We start from the raw sequence: 19,421 nt of genomic DNA on the forward strand, positions 1-19,421 counted from the left end.
GTCTTTTTTGGTTTTTATTTTATCCAGAGATGTTCTAAGAAATTTAGAGGACATAATTAATCTTCACTTTATGTAAATTTAACGGTTTAACATAATTTCAGGTTGATTTTATTAGTACGGTTTGTAGATTACTGGACTTACTGAATATTTCGAAGTTAACACAAATGGTTTTGAACATTATGCCCTTGTTGACTTGCTGATTCTAGTTTCTACAGCATCACCTCTCCACATAAAAAAAAAGAAGCTATTGCGTTATTGTTAAATTGATCAAATTAGGAATGAGCTAGTAAAATGATGTGATATGTTGTACATATGATTTGTTCCATAAATTTCATAGTATTACAAATACTTATTTGAAAGACTAGCTGGTGAATGTATTAAAAATTGTTACCACTTCGAATGTATGCCCTCCAGAAAATTAGTGATTGAACAGGTTTTCATTATTCTCGACAACAATTAAGCAATAGAGTTCATTCAAAAAAAGTAAGAAAACAATTAAGCAATAGAGTTCATTCAAAAAAAGTAAGAAAACAACTCAAAATATATAAAAAAATGTAAGAAAGCAACTCAAAATAACAACAGTTTAAAAACATGCTCTCAGTAAAAGGCCACGGTTTTTCCACATCAGAAACTGATCGGTAATTCCGATAAAATTTTAATCGAAAGGAAACAGTTTATCACAAAAATCTGCCCTCCCACTTTGAACAGATCGATAGAACTCTCATCTTAAATCAATCGATAAAAGACTCATAAAGCCGCCGCCAATCAGATCCAAAGTGAAACGGCAGAAATTTCCTTTAGACTAAAATCAAAATCGAAAATGTGCAGACCAACCAGCCTCTCTTCGGTGTGGTTAAAGCAAGTGAATCATCATCGAGCCAATTCCAAAATCAAAACAAAACAATAGAAAAAAAAACAGGAAAATGATTAGAAAGAAATCCTGAATGTGGAACCTAACGAGAAAACGCAGGAACCACTGCGAAAATTGGATCTGCGCGTCCATAGGTATCGATTATTTGGCATCGTTTCGAAGGATCTCTGTGATTTTATTATTCAAAAAACCAGAGTAAATCGAAGAAGATGCAAACGATTGAGGTAAAATAAAAATAAATCCATGAAAGATAAGCTGAGGAAATGAGCATATATATTAAAATGAGCGGCGAAGAATTTGGGAAATTAGGGTTTTTAGTGAGAATTGGGTTTGGGCCTTTATTTTAGATTCAAATGAGTCCATTCTAGCAAGCCCGTTTCAATCGTTCATTACACCATAAGCTAACATAGAAATAAAAGTACATGATTATCATTTCTCCTATAAATTTTAAAATTGTGGTACAAAATAATTTGACCAAATACAAAATTACAAATAATGATGAATCGACCATTTTATGCCATACACCCCAAATTATATTCCTTCTATGACTTTGTACGTGAAATTTTTCTATAACTTGCTGATAGAAATCCATGGATTCCATCCTAAAATCAATTGGTGATAGAAGGAGGGTCCATGAGACTTATATACTAGTTTCAGTTTTTTTTTGACACCGATGTGGGACAGTTATATATTATATTTTTAGTTTTAATTGCCAACACCCTCCCTCAAACCCTTCAAGGTGAACCTTGGAGGGGTTGGACTTTTTTTCACCTTGGAGGGGTTGGACTTTTTTTTCTAATCGATTGGACAATCGACCCAATTTTTTTTGATCGGTTGGACCACTTGGCCCAAATTTTTAAGTCCAGATATACTGCTGGGTCAGTCATTTTTTCGGTTTCAGCCCAGATATACTGCTGGGCCAGTTAAATTTGACCCACAGTCGATGACCCGCTCTGATACCATGATAGAAGAGACCGAGATCGGTAGAAAAGAGTTTGTATTATTTGCTTCTACTTTGATTTACATAGATACAAGGATTATATAGACTTAGGAGTATCCACATAAGGAAAACCTAATTAGCATAATTACAGTGATTGATATCTTCTAAGTATGGTATAGAATAAATCAATATCCTCTAATTGTGATCTTCCGGATCTCACATGATTTTCTTCCAACACTCTCCCTCAAGTTAAGTAACGGGATTACCGATACATAACTTGCACAGTACTTCACGAAAGGACTTCGAGTTTACCGCCTTCGTTAAAATGTCAGCCAGTTGATCTTCGGATTTCACAAATGGTATTTCCACCACTTTCGCTTCAATGTTCTCCTTAATGAAGTGTCTGTCCACCTCTACATGCTTGGTTCGATCATGTTGCACTGGGTTCTCCGAGATACTGATTGCCGCCTTGTTATCACAAAAAAGTTTGCATGGTTGTGACGAGTGGAGATCTAATTCAGTCATAAGTCTTCTTAGCCACAATATCTCTGTCAGTCCACTCCTGATTCCCCGAAATTCAGCTTCTGCACTAGATAGTGCCACCACTTTCTGTTTCTTGCTTCTCCACGTAACAAGGTTTCCTCCTACAAAGGTGAAATATCCGGCAGTCGATCTCCTATCAACCGGATTTCCGGCCCAGTCAGCATCTGTGAAACCATGTATCTCCATATGACCATGTTTTTCAAATAGTAACCCATGTTCTGCAGTTCCCTTTAAATACCGAACGATCCTTAGAACGGCTTCCCAATGTTCCTCTTGAGGCAGGTGCATAAACTGACTCACTACTCCTACAGCATAGGCAATGTCTGGTCTCGTATGAGATAAATAGATCAATTTACCTACCAGCCTTTGATATCTCCCCCTGTCCGCCAACTTTCCTTCTTTGCGAATCTGAAGTCCATGATTTTGCACCATCGAGTCTCCGCAGGTTTGCAATCTAGCATCCCTATTTCTGCCAAAAGATCAAGCACATATTTCTTTTGATTGATAAAGATTCCTTTCTTCGACCTCAATACTTCGATCCCCAGGAAGTACTTGAGCTGCCCTAGATCCTTCATCTCAAATTCTCTGAAAAGATTCTTTCTTAGCTCAGCTATTTCTTCTTCGTCATCTCCAGTGATAATCATGTCGTCTACATAGATGATCAAACAAGTAATCTTGCCATTCCTCTTCTTGAGAAACAAGGTATGATCCGAGTTGCTTTGCTTGTATTCGTACTTTTTCATCACTTCAGTAAATCTTCCAAACCACGCTCTCGGAGATTGTTTCAACCCATACAATGTTCTCTTGAGCTGACAGACTTCCCCATCCTGAAACTCTTCCGAAAAACCAGGTGGAGGTTCCATATACACAGGCTTCGGCAGTTCTCCATGTAAAAAGGCATTAGTTACATCGAACTGATGCAATGGCCACTCCTTGTTGGCTGCAATGGAGAACATGACTCTCACGGTGTTTATCTTTGCCACTGGTGAGAAAGTTTCGGCATAGTCTACGCCGTATGTCTGGGTGTACCCTTTCGCCACAAGTCTTGTTAGAGTTTGTATACTAGAAATCACGTTTCGAGTGATTGAATACTGTAAAACTCTTATTTTATTTTTCAATAAATAAAACAGATTATTTTTGTCATAATGTTGTTATGTTTTACATTTAATGGATGTTAATGCATGTTTAAATGTATAAGTTAACTTAACAAAGTCTAAGTCTTTTGTTTTAGTAGACCGGTTGTGGGCGTCGTCCACTTTAAGGTAATACGGTTAGTTCTAAACAAAGAAAAAGATGAATTTCACAACCTAGATGGAATTTGACTACCCATCGAGAAAGGTTGCAATGTCAGTCCGCATATTTCTAAGCCTTACTGAAATAAGATGACATTGGTGTGGTATAGCACTGAACGGATCTAACAGCAAGACTTGCCTTAGGCTATCTACTGAAACGCGAGGTCTTGATAAATATTTATTTCTTAATCAATGTAGGTTAGCATTGAGCATACGGTATTGATTATGCATTACTTTGACTTATCAAATGGTGCGGGTTTTTCGTAACCCAATAATCCTGATATATTGGGTAGTGGTGATCAATATCTAGCGGTGCTAGGATTGCTATTATATTGAATCGTGCGCGAGCTGAGTCTCGCTTGATAATGTCCACAAGAGGAGCGCGAAACGAGGTTTTATTATTCGGAACCTAGCTAGTTGGAGTGTGATTACTCTATGAATAATAAATAAGTGTTTCATGCTAAGTCCACTCTTGTAATTAATAAGAAGTTAATTAATTAAGTCAATAGCAAACATTAATTAATTAATGGACATTTTAATCTTAAGCACGGGAAATGAAAGTTAAACGGAAACCCGGATTACTTATAATTTCGGATTTGGATGGGGAGAGTTCAATATTACTTCTGTAGTGGCTGCTCGTAATATTCCAATTATAACTTATATTAAATTGTGGGTTCAATTTAATTAGTAAAAAGTAAATTGGATGAGCCCATATCCAAAACCTTCCATAGATCCCTGTCTGGGCCCAAAAGGAACTTAATATAAATAGGAGAATAAAGGAGACAGAAATAACACAATTCAGATTAGTGTAATTTTCAAAAATTATAGCTCCAAGCTGTAGAGATTTTCGAATTCCTCTCCTATTCCAAAAAGGATTTCTTCTTTCTTCTTTATTTAAGTCCTAGTATTCCAGTAAGATCAGCCCACACTGATATTGGGATACAGTTCGGGAACCAGAGAGAAGATTTGTGGTTTAGTACTCAAAGCATCACGTGGAGAAGTAGCTAGCCATCTTCAATTCTTTGGAGAATTAATTAGGTATTTTTCCTGCTCCGTAGAAAAGCATGTTTTAGGTTTTCAATATTCTTAAAGCATGATTAATTCAAGTTATGAGAATGATACATGTGATAATTACGCGAATAGCTTTTGTCTAAATAATCTGCTAAATAGATCTGATTATTATTTGATTTATTGTTATTTATGCACCCGCTTCCGCTGCCGGTTCCAAAAATTGGTATCAGAGCCAGTCTTTGGCTCTGATTATTTGGATTTAAATTTCGCGAAATTCATGTATGCATGTATTACTTGATTACGAAGCATGTTCTTGTGTTTTTATTATTTATGTCTTTGCATGATGAACTCAAGAACATTCGAATCATAGAACTTGAATTATTCGAACGGGCGAGATGTGCGATTCGTCGGCGCTTGCGCCGGGACGAATCGCACTACGTGCGATCGGAGTAGGGTAGTCGATAGAGTGGGAGCCGAGGGTCGACGACTATGGGGCGACGCGCCGGCAAGCAAGGGCTCGCGCGCGACGCCGGCCAAAATCCGTCGAAACCCTAGACGGCCCCGATCAATTTCGACGATGACCGACTACGAGTGGGAGCCGAGGGAAGTGATCACGCGGCGACGCGCTGACGAGCAAGGGTTCGTGCGTGCCGCCGATCGAGACCACACACCCTAGCCGGAACCTGCTGCATCGGCGGTGGAAGGAGGCGGAACGCGCTGCTCGTCCGAGAGTAGCGCCGGCCTTCTTCGCCGGAAACCCTAACCCTTACCCTAGAACCCTAGTCGCCTAGCCCTGACGTCGCTGGACCAAGAGCAGCCATGCCTCTCGAGGCAGCTGCTGGTTCTCGCGAGGACCGCCGGAGCAGTGGGAGCTCGACGGAGCTGGGCAGCCTTGGCTGCGCGGCTGCTTGACGTCGACGGAGGGAGATGCGGCGATGCCGCGGAAGGGAGAAGGAAGCAGCGCGCCATCGGCGCGAACTGCCGGCTGCTGTCGGGCGGCGAACACGCGGCTCCGGCGAGAGTCTCCGGGCGGAATCTTCAAATCTTCGTCGTGATGATTCGTGCAAATCTCGAATCGCAAGATAGTGACGAAAGATTATTTTAATAATTATTTAATTCCTAAATTAATAGAAATCATTAAAAATAATATTATTTAATGAAATAAAATATTTAGGGAAGATTTCCCTAGATTTTAGGAATATTAGGATTATTTTCTATATCTATGAATATTTTATATCCTAGATGATATAGATAAGAATAATTTAATAGTTTCCTAAATATAATATATCTAGAATCTATAATAAGATAAGATATATATAAGATTACATTAAATAATATATTTTAATTTTCTTCGTAATCTTGAACTTGGAAATTATATGAATTTAATTTCTCATGTTTAATTAAGATTATAAATAATGTACTTTATTTTAGATATATCTTATAGTATGACATGAATAAGAATTAAATTCTAGAACAATAATTCCTAAACTAAGATATTAAAGATAATAAAAGTTTTAATTATCCAGTCAAATTAAATACCAACAGAATTTAATTAGTCTTAATCTGCCTTAAGGCTAAAGGATAATTAATTAAAACCATAACTCAATATCTAAGCGATAATTATGAACTAAAAGTTTATATATGGTCTCCATCGGTTGGACTGCCAAATTTTGTGAAGCTGATTTTCTAATATTATCGCCACCTACAGAGTAGGGACAATAATCCTACGAAAACAGTAAGTTCATAAGGGCGGACTTCTCAAGTAATAAATAGAATGAACTAGAAAGTGGTTCCTAATATTATCGCCACCTACAGAGTAAGGACAATAATCCTAAGGAACTACGAGTTTCAGGGTTCAATCAGAATTTATGAGATAGCTTGGTTTTGTTATCAACACATGAACATTGTTATGGGAGTGTGTTGTAGAAATAAAATTCTGTAATGCTAAACCTGATGGTCGTGCTTAGGCAGCATTAGATATGTCGACCTCCAGAGGAGGAAGCTATTGATATGTCGGTGTTGTGACCAGTAAATTGTCAAAATTTTAATGCGTATTAACCTCCAGAGGAGGATACAATTTATTAATTTGGCTGTTGTAAGATTTTGAAAAGTTTTATGGTTAATCTACTCAATTTCCTTACATAAGTTTATGACAAATAGTAAAATCTTCTGTTTGCAGTGCAATAAAATCCGTCAAGATGTCTTTTAATCCTCTTTTTGCCATTCTCAAAGAAAACAAACTCGAAGGCCAATATTACATCGAATGGAAACAAAACTTGGATATCGTTCTCACAGCCGAAGAGTACAAGTTCGTGCTCACTACTCCACGCCCAGCTGTGCCGGCAGCTAATGCCGCGCAAGCATTGCGAGATGCGCATAGACGGTGGCATAAGGCGAATGAGATGGCTAAGTGCTATATGTTGGCTTCTATGTCATCAGTACTCAAGCATCAGCATTCTGCCATGGAAACTGCCGCCAAGATCATGACAAATCTCGCAAATCTTTTTGGTACTCAGAATCGAACGGCTATGTCTCAAGCTTTTCGGAGTATCATGACGAAGTCTATGAAGGAAGGCTCGTCTGTGAGGCAACATGTCCTCGAGATGATGAGTCACCTCAACCAAATTGAGGTATTGGGAGGGACGATCGATCCCGAGTCCCAGGTTACTATTATCCTTTAGAGTCTTCCCCCTAGCTTCCAACAGTTCAAGCTCAACTTCGAGATGAACAAGCGGAATTACACTTTGGCAGAGCTGCTGACTGAACTTCAGTCGGCGGAGGACCTCATGGTTCAAGCTGAGGTGGCCATGTTGAGTTTGGCGCCTAATTCCTCTGGCTCTAAGCCTAGAAGAGGAAAGAAAAAGGCACCGAACCCAGTGGCAGCTAAGAATGCTAAGGGAAAGAAGAAACAGCGGGGTGACAAGAAGCAAACTGGAAAGTGCTTCAAATGTGGAGAGAAAGGTCATTGGAAGCCAGACTGTCCTAAAAAGGGCAAGGCTACAGGTATGCACCATGCTCTAGTAGTCGAGTCATGTTTGGCTTCGACATCTACTCATACTTGGGTTATTGATACTGGAGCAACTGATCATATATGTTTTGATCCTGACTTAATGCAGGTGACAAGACGGCTACATGATTGTGAGATCGAAGTCCAGCTGGGCGACGCTACGAAAGTGGCGGCCGTTGCAGTGGGAGACGTTTATTTACGTTTTTCTAGTGATAGATTTTTTATTTTGAAGAATGTTTTGTTGATACCTTCTTTTAGAAGAAATTTAATTTCAGTTTCTAAATTGTCTTTTGATGGATATTCGATTTCTTTTAATGACAATTGCGTTATTAAGAAAGATGGTTCTTATATCTGTCATGGTATCATGGAAAATAATCTGTACACAATCACTTCTACACAATTTAATCAACGTAAATCAGAACTCAATAATGCATCGAAAATTTCTAAGAAAAGAAAAGAACCTTCAACTTCAATGAATGAAACGTACTTATGGCACCTTAGACTTGGCCATGCCAACGAAAGAAGAATTCATGCGATGGTTGATCAAGATCTTATCAAAGGTATTGAGAAGGAACCATTTTCGAAGTGTGAATCCTGTCTCGAAGGCAAGATGACTAAGAGACCTTTTAGGTCAAAGGGAAATAGGGCCAAGGAAGTACTTGAGCTCATTCATACTGATGTGTGTGGACCAATGTCAACCGAGGCAAGGGGCGGTTTTCGATATTTCGTCACCTTTACAGATGACTACTCGAAAATCGGATACGTCTATTTGATGCGCTACAAGTCTGAAACTTTTGACAAGTTCAAGGAGTTTAAGTCTAAAGTAGAGACGCATCATGGTAAGAGTATCAAATGCCTGCGATCTGATCGCGGAGGCGAATACCTAAGTGCCGAGTTTTTGGACTATTTATCATTGGCGGGAATTGAATCCCAAACGACTGCGCCGGGCACACCCCAGCAGAATGGCGTGGCTGAAAGAAGGAACAGGACCTTATTGAATATGGTCCGATCGATGATGAGTTATGCACGGTTACCTGTTTCGTTTTGGGGTCACGCTTTGCTTTCAGCAAACTATCTTTTAGACAACTTACCTTCTAAATCAGTTCCTACTACCCCGTATGAGTTGTGGAATGGGCGTAAGCCCAATCTGGAACATCTCAGAGTATGGGGGTGTCCGGCTCATGTATTGGAAAAGGATCCAACTAAGCTGGAATCTAGGACGGAGGTTTGTGTGTTTATAGGATACCCTAGAGGAACGAAAGCTTATGAATTCTATAGTCTCAGAGATCAGAAAGTGATTGTGAGCACCCATGCCACATTCTTAGAGGAAGATTATGTAATGAATCATAAGCCCAGCAGTGAGATAGCTCTTGAAGAGCTCACTCAAGTTACAACTTCCATTAACCAAGAACAATCACCTAGTGTAACAACAATTCCAGAAATTTCAACTGATACTCCAAATATTGTAGTGCCGCGCCGCAGTGGGAGGGTCTCTCATGAGCCCGATAGATACATTGGTTTGGGTGAGTGCATGGATCACTCCTCGGACAGCAATGTACTTGACCCCTGGAATTTTGCAGAGGCGCAGGCAGATGTCGATCATTGTGAATGGGTGAAAGCAATGGATTCGGAACTACAATCAATGGTAGACAAAGACGTCTACGTTTTGTCTGTCCTACCCGAAGGCTGTACTGCCATTGGGAGCAAGTGGATATACAAACGTAAACGTGGACTCGATGGAAGAGTTAAAGTCTTCAAGGCAAGACTAGTGGCTAAGGGGTATACCCAAAAGGAAGGCATCGATTACGATGAGACCTTCTCCCCAGTGGCCATGCTCAAATCGATCCGTATACTTTTGTCTATAGCAGCTTACATGGATTGGGAAGTATGGCAGATGGACGTTAAGACTGCGTTTTTAAACGGGAGTCTTGAGGAGACCATCTACATGGAACAACCCGAAGGCTATGTGGTAAAGGGCAAGGAACACATGGTTTGGAAGCTTAAGAAGGCCATTTATGGCCTCAAGCAAGCATCTAGATCATGGAACCAGTGTTTCGATCAAACAGTTCAAAAGTTTGGATTCGAAAAATGCCCTAATGAAAGCTGTGTGTATAAGAAGGTTGAAAAAGGAAATGTTGTGTTCTTAGTTTTGTATGTAGATGACATTCTTCTAATTGGAAACAATAAAAAGATGTTGTCATCAGTGCGAACTTGGTTGTCCAGCCAGTTCGAGATGAAAGATATGGGTGAAGCGGGACACATTCTCGGTATCAAGGTTCTTAGGAACCGAGCTAAGAGAATGTTGTGCTTATCCCAAGAATCTTACATCGAAACAGTGCTTAGACGATTTAGCATGCAAGATGCCAATAAAGGTTTTCTACCTTTTAGACATGGCATCCATTTATCTCAAGAGATGTGTCCTAAGACAGCATCTGAGATAGCAGAGATGAGAAGAATACCATATGCCTCGGCAGTTGGTAGTCTCAGGTATGCTATGCTTTGTACTAGACCCGATATCTGCTTTGCTGTTGGCATGGTAGCAAGATATCAATCTAATCCCGGCCAAGGACATTGGACTGCCGTAAAGAACATACTCAAGTACCTTAATCGGACTAAGGACTATGTTCTAGTTTACAATGCAGCCGAGCTCTGTCCTTTAGGATATACAGATTCAGATTTTCAATCTGATGTAGATTCGAGGAAATCAACTTCCGGATATGTGTTTACCTTAGGAGGTGGAGCCGTAATTTGGAAGAGTGTAAAGCAGAAATGCATTGCAGACTCTACCATGGAAGCCGAATATGTGGCCGCTTCGGAGGCTGCAAAAGAGGCTGTATGGCTTAAGAACTTCCTTCTGGACTTAGGAGTGGTCGCGAATATGCCCAAGAGCATCACCATTTATTGCGATAATTCTGGTGCTGTGGCAAATTCGAGGGAACCGCGGGCTCATAAGGCGAGAAAGCACATAGAGAGGAAGTATCATATCATTCGAGATATAGTGCAGAGAGGAGACATACAAGTGGTCAAGATTGAGTCAGAGAACAACCTGGCAGATCCTTTCACGAAGGCATTAGCGGTAAAGCCGTATGAAAGCCATGTTGAAGGAATGGGAGTTCGACTAATTCAAGACCTCAATCCGCTTTCAGTATAAGTGGGAGAATATTAGACGTTAGCACATTTTTTGTATACTCGAAAGTGTTTTGAGTATAAGTGGGAGATTGTTAGAGTTTGTATACTAGAAATCACGTTTCGAGTGATTGAATACTGTAAAACTCTTATTTTATTTTCCAATAAATAAAACAGATTATTTTTGTCATAATGTTGTTATGTTTTACATTTAATGGATGTTAATGCATGTTTGAATGTATAAGTTAACTTAACAAAGTCTAAGTCTTTTGTTTTAGTAGACCGGTTGTGGGCGTCGTCCACTTTAAGGTAATACGGTCAGTTCTAAACAAAGAAAAAGATGAATTTCACAACCTAGATGGAATTTGACTACCCATCGAGAAAGGTTGCAATGTCAGTCCGCATATTTCTAAGCCTTACTGAAATAAGATGACATTGGTGTGGTATAGCACTGAACGGATCTAACAGCAAGACTTGCCTTAGGCTATCTACTGAAAGGCGAGGTCTTGATAAATATTTATTTCTTAATCAATGTAGGTTAGCATTGAGCATACGGTATTGATTATGCATTACTTTGACTTATCAAATGGTGCGGGTTTTTCGTAACCCAATGATCCTGATATATTGGGTAGTGGTGATCAATATCTAGCGGTGCTAGGATTGCTATTATATTGAATCGTGCGCGAGCTGAGTCTCGCTTGATAATGTCCACAAGAGGAGCGCGAAACGAGGTTTTATTATTCGGAACCTAGCTAGTTGGAGTGTGATTACTCTATGAATAATAAATAAGTGTTTCATGCTAAGTCCACTCTTGGAACTAATAAGAAGTTAATTAATTAAGTCAATAGCAGACATTAATTAATTAATGAACATTTTAATCTTAAGCACGGGAAATGAAAGTTAAACGGAAACCCGGATTACTTATAATTTCGGATTTGGATGGGGAGAGTTCAATATTACTTCTGTAGTGGCTGCTCGTAATATTCCAATTATAACTTATATTAAATTGTGGGTTCAATTTAATTAGTAAAAAGTAAATTGGATGAGCCCATATCCAAAACCTTCCATAGATCCCTGTCTGGGCCCAAAAGGAACTTAATATAAATAGGAGAATAAAGGAGACAGAAATAACACAATTCAGATTAGTGTAATTTTCGAAAATTATAGCTCCAAGCTGTAGAGATTTTCGAATTCCTCTTCTATTCCAAAAAGGATTTCTTCTGTCTTCTTTATTTAAGTCCTAGTATTCTAGTAAGATCAGCCCACACTGATATTGGGATACAGTTCGGGAACCAGAGAGAAGATTTGTGGTTTAGTACTCAAAGCATCACGTGGAGAAGTAGCTAGCCATCTTCAATTCTTTGGAGAATTAATTAGGTATTTTTCCTGCTCCGTAGAAAAGCATGTTTTAGGTTTTCAATATTCTTAAAGCATGATTAATTCAAGTTATGAGCATGATACATGTGATAATTACGCGAATAGCTTTTGTCTAAATAATCTGCTAAATAGATCTGATTATTATTTGATTTATTGTTATTTATGCACCCGCTTCCGCTGCCGGTTCCAAAAAGTCTGGCTTTGTAGCGATCTATCGTGCCGTCTGGTCTCCGTTTGATCGTGAAGACCCATCTACACCCGACATTTTTTGCACCATCTGGTAGCTTGCCTTTCACCCATGTACTATTCTTCAATAAGGCCTTCATCTCAATAAACATTGCCTCTCTCCAATGCTTATGCCTCATGGCTTCCTCTGCTGTCTGTGGAATTTCCTCATCTTCATATAGTGCTGCCTCAAAGGCTCGAGCCATCTTGGTCAGGTTTCCTTGCACAAAGTTTGCCACTCCGTATCTGCTTTTCTTTCCAATCTTCTCATGTGAGTACCGTTTTGGTGGCACTCCCCGTGTACTCCTATACGGAAGTCTGTACTGTCCTGTGTCACTATCAATAGTGTTGTCTTCTTCTGTGCCAACACGATTAGTGGAAACCGTATTCTCACCACAGTTTGAGTCTAGAGTTACACCACAGTTTGAGTCTAGAGTTACCTCGGATATCGTCTGAGGAGGATCAGAGGGAGATGGATGAGCTGACTCAGGTGGAGATGAGACGTGCTCGGCGGTAGTGACGACCACTGGCTCGGTTGGTTCCTCAATAGAGGGACTTGGCAATGGCACGACCCAACTTAGATAGTCCGTAGAACTACCTGAATCACTCTCCCCCTGACTACTAAGGTGGGTGAGGTAAAAGAATTCGGTTTCCAAAAAAATTGCAATTCATGGTGGTGATGATTTTTCTAGTGACAGGGTCATAGCAGCGGTATCCCTTTTGGTTCTGCCCATACCCCAAAAAAACACATTTGGTTGCACAAGGGGATAATTTGGATCGTTCATGTTTTGGGATGTGGACGTATACTGTACATCCAAAGACTTTGGGTGAGAGGTTTAGGTGGTCAGGGATTTTGGCCATTTTGGATAAGGTATCGAGGGGGGTCTTTTTGTTTAGGATTTTTGTCGGTAATCTATTTATGAGGTAGACAGAGGTAGCAATAGCTTCAGGCCAAAAATGTTTGGGTACCTTGGATTCGATCATTAGGGCACGGGTCATTTCTAGAATCGTCCTATTTTTCCCTTCAGCTACCCCATTTTGTTCGGGTGTGTAGGCACAAGAGGTTTGGTGGAGTAAGCCCTTTTCCTTAAAGAAATCGGTCATAGCACTGTTCACAAATTCCCTCCCATTATCGGATCTGAGTGTTTTGATTGTGGTGTGGAATTGTGTTTGGATCATTTTAAAGAAAAGGATGAACCTATCAACTACTTCAGACTTATGTTTCAAAAAATAAATCCATGTCATTCTCGTGCAATCATCAATAAATATCACAAAATAACGAAAGCCATTCCCCCCAACAATAGGTGCAGGTCTCCACACATCAGCATGTACTAAAGAAAATATGGAATTCATACGAGTGTCTGTAAGTTTAAAGGACTGTCTGTGGCTCTTGGCCAAAACACAAGTTTCACAACAAAAATCAGAAGGAATAGATAGTTTTGGAAAAAGGAGCTTAAAGTAACCAGGAGAGGGGTGTCCTAGTCTTCGGTGCCATAGCCAAGTCTCTTGTCTCGTGGATCCGTGAGCCAGCATTGCAGTACCAGTTTGAGCTATCTCGTCCACGTAGTAGAGTCCTTGGTTCTCAGTGCCACGCCCAATAATCCTCCTCGTCCGAATATCCTGTAAAATGCAGAAACTGGGTTGCATTAGAAGTGTACAATTCAACTCTCTCGTTACATGGCTAATAGACATCAATCTCTGTGACAAGGTCGGGACATATAAACAATTCGTAAGTTTTAGAGTGGGGGATATTTCAATGGTGCCCGACCCCTCAACTGTAATCAAATCACCACTTGCAGTTCTAATATATGATTTTGTTATTCCACCCAGGCTGCTAAAATCAGTTTTAAACGGAGTCATAGTGTCAGTTGCCCCACAATAAAAAATCCATCCCGTATTAGTACTCTCAGCCCCGTTTTGAACGTGAAATGCAGCGGAAAATTGTTCTAGTGGTGCAAAGGGGTTTTTGGATTCAAATATACTCAGCCTAGGGGTCAATTCATGTTTTTCAAGAGTCTGGGGTTCAAATTTTAATTTCTGGAAGTCTGGGGGGCGGATATTCATAAAATGGGGTGATATTTGAGATTTAAGTATATTTGGGGATTTAAAAGCAAAAGGTGAAATAGGGTTTGGTTTATAACCAAACCCTTTACCTCCGCCGCAGCCACTCCCCCTCTGTGAGGATTCTCCGGTCACCATCTCCGTCCTCTGGGCCAAATTTCCGGCTCCCCGCACGTTGCCCCCACCGGGATTGCCTTCCAGATATGTCGGCGTTCCCTGTCCGCCGCTTGGTTCTCTGTTTCCGGCTGTGATTTGGCGCGGCTGTCCTGCCCCGTCAGCGACGGCGAGCTTCGCCATCGCCGCCCTCGCCTTCTGCCTTTCCTCCCACCATTCAGGGTATCCTACCCTCTGAAAGCATGTTTCCCAGGTGTGTTTTTGTTTGCCGCAATGGGAACACCATAGCTTGGATGTATCTTGGCGATTTCCCGGTCGATTGGTGGTTCCTGGTCGGTTGGTGGCGGTGGGGCGCTGAGACGGTCCGCTCCGTTGCGGCGGGCGACTGTTCTGGGCGGCGAGACCAAGTCCGATTTCCCCAAGTGATGAGTTCCCGGCGTTATCGCCGGCGGCATCTATGGTGGGCAGAGGCGATGCCGGTGGCATGATTTGACGTCGAGCCGCCTCCGTCTTCACCCACCCGTAGGCCGATTCAACTGATGGGTAGGGATCTTCCTTGAGGATTTCCCGTTTGGTCGAATCATACTCTCGATTGAGTCCAGACAGAAACTTGATCAACCTCTTCTCATTCGAATGCGTTTTGTATTGGTTAACTCCTTTGTCGCAACACGTAATGGGCTGCTTCTGGCAGCGATCGATGTTGATCCACAGCCCTTGGATTCTCCGGTAATATGTTTCCAAGTCCAGGTTCCCCTGTTTTAACTCGATTGCCTTTTCTTCCAGGTCGTAGATCAAGTACTTGTCTGCCTTGTTCTCGAATGTCACAGCGAGACTATCCCAGAGTGCTTTTGATGTCTGGTGGTGAGCGAAATCGGCGATAATTTCGTTCTCGATGTTATCGACGATCCATGAAAATACCACCAAATCGTCTTCTTCCCAGTCGTCGTACCCTTTGCTCCCGGGTACAGGGGGTTCGTTTCTGATATGCGAATAGGCCCCTCGGCCTCCGATCTTGACTTTCATAAGTCTTGACCATAATGGGTAGTTGTTTCCATTGAGCTTGAATGCCACGATGACATTCTTGCTGTTCTTCAACTTCGTTGGCTGTTTGGATCGTGTTTGGTGTCTTCGGTATCTGACATATTTCTGGTATTGTAGGGTTCTGGCTATTCTGGTCGGTTGGGCTTAAAAAAAAAAGGTCGAGATTGGTATTCTCCGACTATGATGAATGTTTTCTGAGCCAAAAAATTTCCTGCTCTGACGCCATGATAGAAATCCATGGATTCCATCCTAAAACCAATTGGTGATAGGAGGAGGGTCCATGAGACTTATATACTAGTTTCAGTTTTCTTTTGACACCGATGTGGGACAGTTATATATTATATTTTTAGTTTCAATTGCCAACACTTGCAATATTCATCACATATTTAAATTGAGACTCTTATTCTATGTGCACTATCAATTATTTTATGAAAATTAAAAATATCTATAAAATGGCAAAAAATTATAGACATAGGAAGCAATAAATTTATATTAATTCATGATTAGTCAAAACTATACCCGTTTATTTGTGAAGCAGTGAAAAAAAAGAACTTTATCGAACTCCATTGAACATCACATAGTTAAACAATTTTTGACCATACTTTTACAAAGTACTCACCTTTCTAATTTCTTTACCTTCGTAGTACTATTTATGTAGTTCATTATTTATTGAAACGCTAGTAAAAATACGAAATCCATATTCATGTTAGTTCTGTGTCCGTTGAGATTTCACAAATTGAAATTGAAATGAAATTACAACTTTTATTCCCACAAAATCAATCTTAAAATAAAACCACACTATCTTTTAATTTCATCACCTCCTAAGTAACTTCACAAGCAACACACACTAAAACCTCAAAACAGAAGAGCAACACATCCAATAAATCCAAGAGTAGCTGAAAACGCATAACCATAAGCCAAGCTAGCAGAAGAGTCGTAAGAGCTCTCCGAATCCATAGCCGGAGCTGTGCTGTTAAGCCTACTCCCATTTTTATCACTGCACAAACAAATTAATTATTCATTTAACCAAATGAACCTTTTCAATCGTAAAATTACTAGTTATACAAACCTGGCAGCTTCAGAAATTATGCAGGAACCATGATCTGCATCAACAATTAGGATAAAATAAAAACAATCAACACCATATAATAAATCCACACAAATTAATTAATCATGCTAAAAAAAATTAATTTGTAGTAGTATGATTTTACCCGGAGTTGTGGAAGTGATGGTGGCCACTCCATTGAAGTCGCAGCTCCCCTCAGCCCTCCCCATCGCCTGATAATACGAGTCGAAAGCATACGTGGCATGCGCGGACAACGTATCCGGCTCAAAGCAGGGCTGCCCCTCCATCAGCGCCGAGCAGTCCACTCCCCCTGCCCCACACGCCCAGTCCAGCGCCGCCTGCACCGCCTCCTCATCGGCCCCCGCCTTCGCCGCGCAGTAACTCTCATTCGAGCTCCCGAATTCCATCGTATAAACACCTTCTCCATTTGCTTCAAACAATCCCCAATTCTGAGATTCGGGTCCGGAAGCTAGGTCGTAGAGCTCGTAAATGTAGGCGCTGACCGCGACACCGGGGCGCCCGGGGGTCCCACTTTTGTTCTTCATCAAATGCTGGACTAGATTCGTATTGTAGGTCCTCGCATTGTCCGACGTGGCATCAGCGTTCCCGCCGCCTTGGGACGGCCACCCGGTCTCTGACACGGTTATAGGGACGTTACTGAAGTTGAGGCTAGCCATCGCAGAGTAGGCGGCGTCCACCATCGCGTCGAATGCGTTGTCATAGCGGAGGCTGGTGTTTGCATCGACAACTTGTTTATTTGGCGGGAGGGGCTTGAAGAGCGCGTAGTCTAACGAGACAGAGGCGTTGGATCGGGCGTGTTCGAGGTAGGGGTATATGGAGATCATGAAGTGGGAGTTTGTGGATTGTAGGAATTTGAGGAGGGGGATGAGGATTGGGTTTAGGGATTTGTTGAAGTGGGCTTGGGAGGGAGGGAAGGGGTTGAGGATGGTTGTGTAGGGGAGAGGTGCTGAGATTTTGATCTGTTTTTCGAGATTTGCGGATGAGAGGGCAGAGTGCACGTGTTTGAGGGCGTTGGGGAGAAGGGGCGTTAGGGCGTCGGCGGTGCCGATGCAGATTGTTGTGATGTTTGTGTGAGGGTAGTGTGGTAGGACGTTTTGGGAGAGCCATTTTGCGGCGGTGGAGTTGGATTGGGAGATGCCGAGGATTTCGTCGTTGGGGACGGAGACCGAGACTGCGATGCTTGTGTTTGCGAGCGCTAGGAGCATGGCGGCATCCGCGTCGTAGAGGCGGACGTGGTTGATTTGGTGGGACTCGAGGAGGGCCGCCACCTCCGTCGGGTGTAGCATCGACGAGATATTTGCTCCAATGTTGACGCCCACGAACACTTCTGTTAAAGAGAGGCCGTTTTGTTAATGCGCACACACGCACACATGAAAACAAGAAGGGGGGGGCTCGAGCCCACCCTAGCTCCGGCTACGCATTGATAATATTTTCGCATGCAATAAGGGTGCTAAGATCAATTTTTCATGATAAAATCTTAAATGTGAGAGTCAATTTAAAACCAAAATATGAAAAACGAGGGGGCTCGAGCCCACCCTAGCTCCGGCTATGCACTTATAATTTTGTCTCATGTAACAAGGGTGCTAAGATTTAAAAAATTGACAAAATTTCAAATTTATTAAGTTAAGAATCTTGTATAGTATTAGAAAATGTGTGTTTTTATATACTAAGTCTATATGAGAAGATGTTGTAATTTATACCTTCAGCAGCAGCAATTGAGAGTGTGGAGACCAAAAGAAACAACACTAGTATATCCATGTTTGCTTCTTCTTCTAGCTTGAGAGGCTCTTAAAACAAATGTGGAAAAGCAAGAAAATTTAAGAAGATAAAAAGGGTGTGGGAAAAAATTAAAAAGTAAATGGAATAACAACTTTTCTAGAAAATTTAATAAAGTAGTGCAAATGCAAAAGAAAAAAGGGAATTTAGGAGGCTAAAATTAGTGAGCATCAGTAAAAAAAAGTATTATCCAAATTATAAAGAAATATCCTCATTTGTCATGTACTACTCTTTAATGCTTTTCACTTTGGAATTTAATCTTTTCGTTAGAATCCACTGTCAGTTTCAGTATGTATGTGTGTCTGATTCGATGATTCTACATTGAGTTTTGGAGAGGTAATTGTGGAGTATATGATATGATAGCCTTAAAATATGGTTATTTATTGGCCTCTTAATTTGCAATTAGTAATATTATTATTGTCTCTTTATGACAAAAACTATGTCAATAAAATCCAACCTAGCCGATTGCTCCACAACGCTTTAGCACGGTGTTAGATGATTTTCGATTTAACATAATTATATCATAAATCTAACCTGAAATTTAATTGTTACTATTAGTTTTTCTTTAACTTGGATTTGTAGTTAGGGTTTGCCTTCAACTTATAATAAAGTGGGCTATAACTTATATTTTTGAGTAGTATGATAGCCCAAACCACTTTGCAATCCTTTCTCACCCAATGAAATAGCCCAAACCACTCCTTGGATTGGGGCAAAATTCTACGACGAATCATCAAAATCACACTATTAAAAAAAATAATAATCCAGAACATTCATTTAATTTAACATAACATATTTGCTCAAAATTGTCTTAAAATATGGCTACTAATTGAATTGATAAGCAACATCCAATAATTATCTTTGATTTATTTTTCTCATCCTGTCTAAAGTTACTATAAGACCATTATTCATTGGTTGATGAAGATCGACGGATAATGTTGTGATATAACATG

At 40.7% G+C, this 19,421-nt stretch overlaps 1 protein-coding gene across 1 annotated transcript; it reads right to left on the bottom strand.

Annotated features, from left to right (window-relative positions):
• Positions 1-16,289: 16,289 nt before the first annotated feature.
• Positions 16,290-18,493, bottom strand: LOC125211648 (glucan endo-1,3-beta-glucosidase 2-like). Its single transcript, XM_048111532.2, has 4 exons — positions 18,396-18,493; positions 16,820-18,022; positions 16,678-16,711; positions 16,290-16,605 (listed from the first exon to the last, which is right to left on the bottom strand). Exons 1-4 carry the CDS (start codon positions 18,451-18,453, stop codon positions 16,464-16,466), a joined length of 1,437 nt encoding a protein of 478 aa, XP_047967489.2. The 5' UTR covers positions 18,454-18,493; the 3' UTR covers positions 16,290-16,463.
• Positions 18,494-19,421: the final 928 nt, after the last annotated feature.

This window comes from Salvia hispanica, chromosome 2, assembly GCF_029641045.1.
Source record: "Salvia hispanica isolate PSC_SH4W2 chromosome 2, Shi_PSC_v1, whole genome shotgun sequence".
In the NCBI taxonomy this organism is placed as follows: domain Eukaryota; kingdom Viridiplantae; phylum Streptophyta; class Magnoliopsida; order Lamiales; family Lamiaceae; genus Salvia; species Salvia hispanica.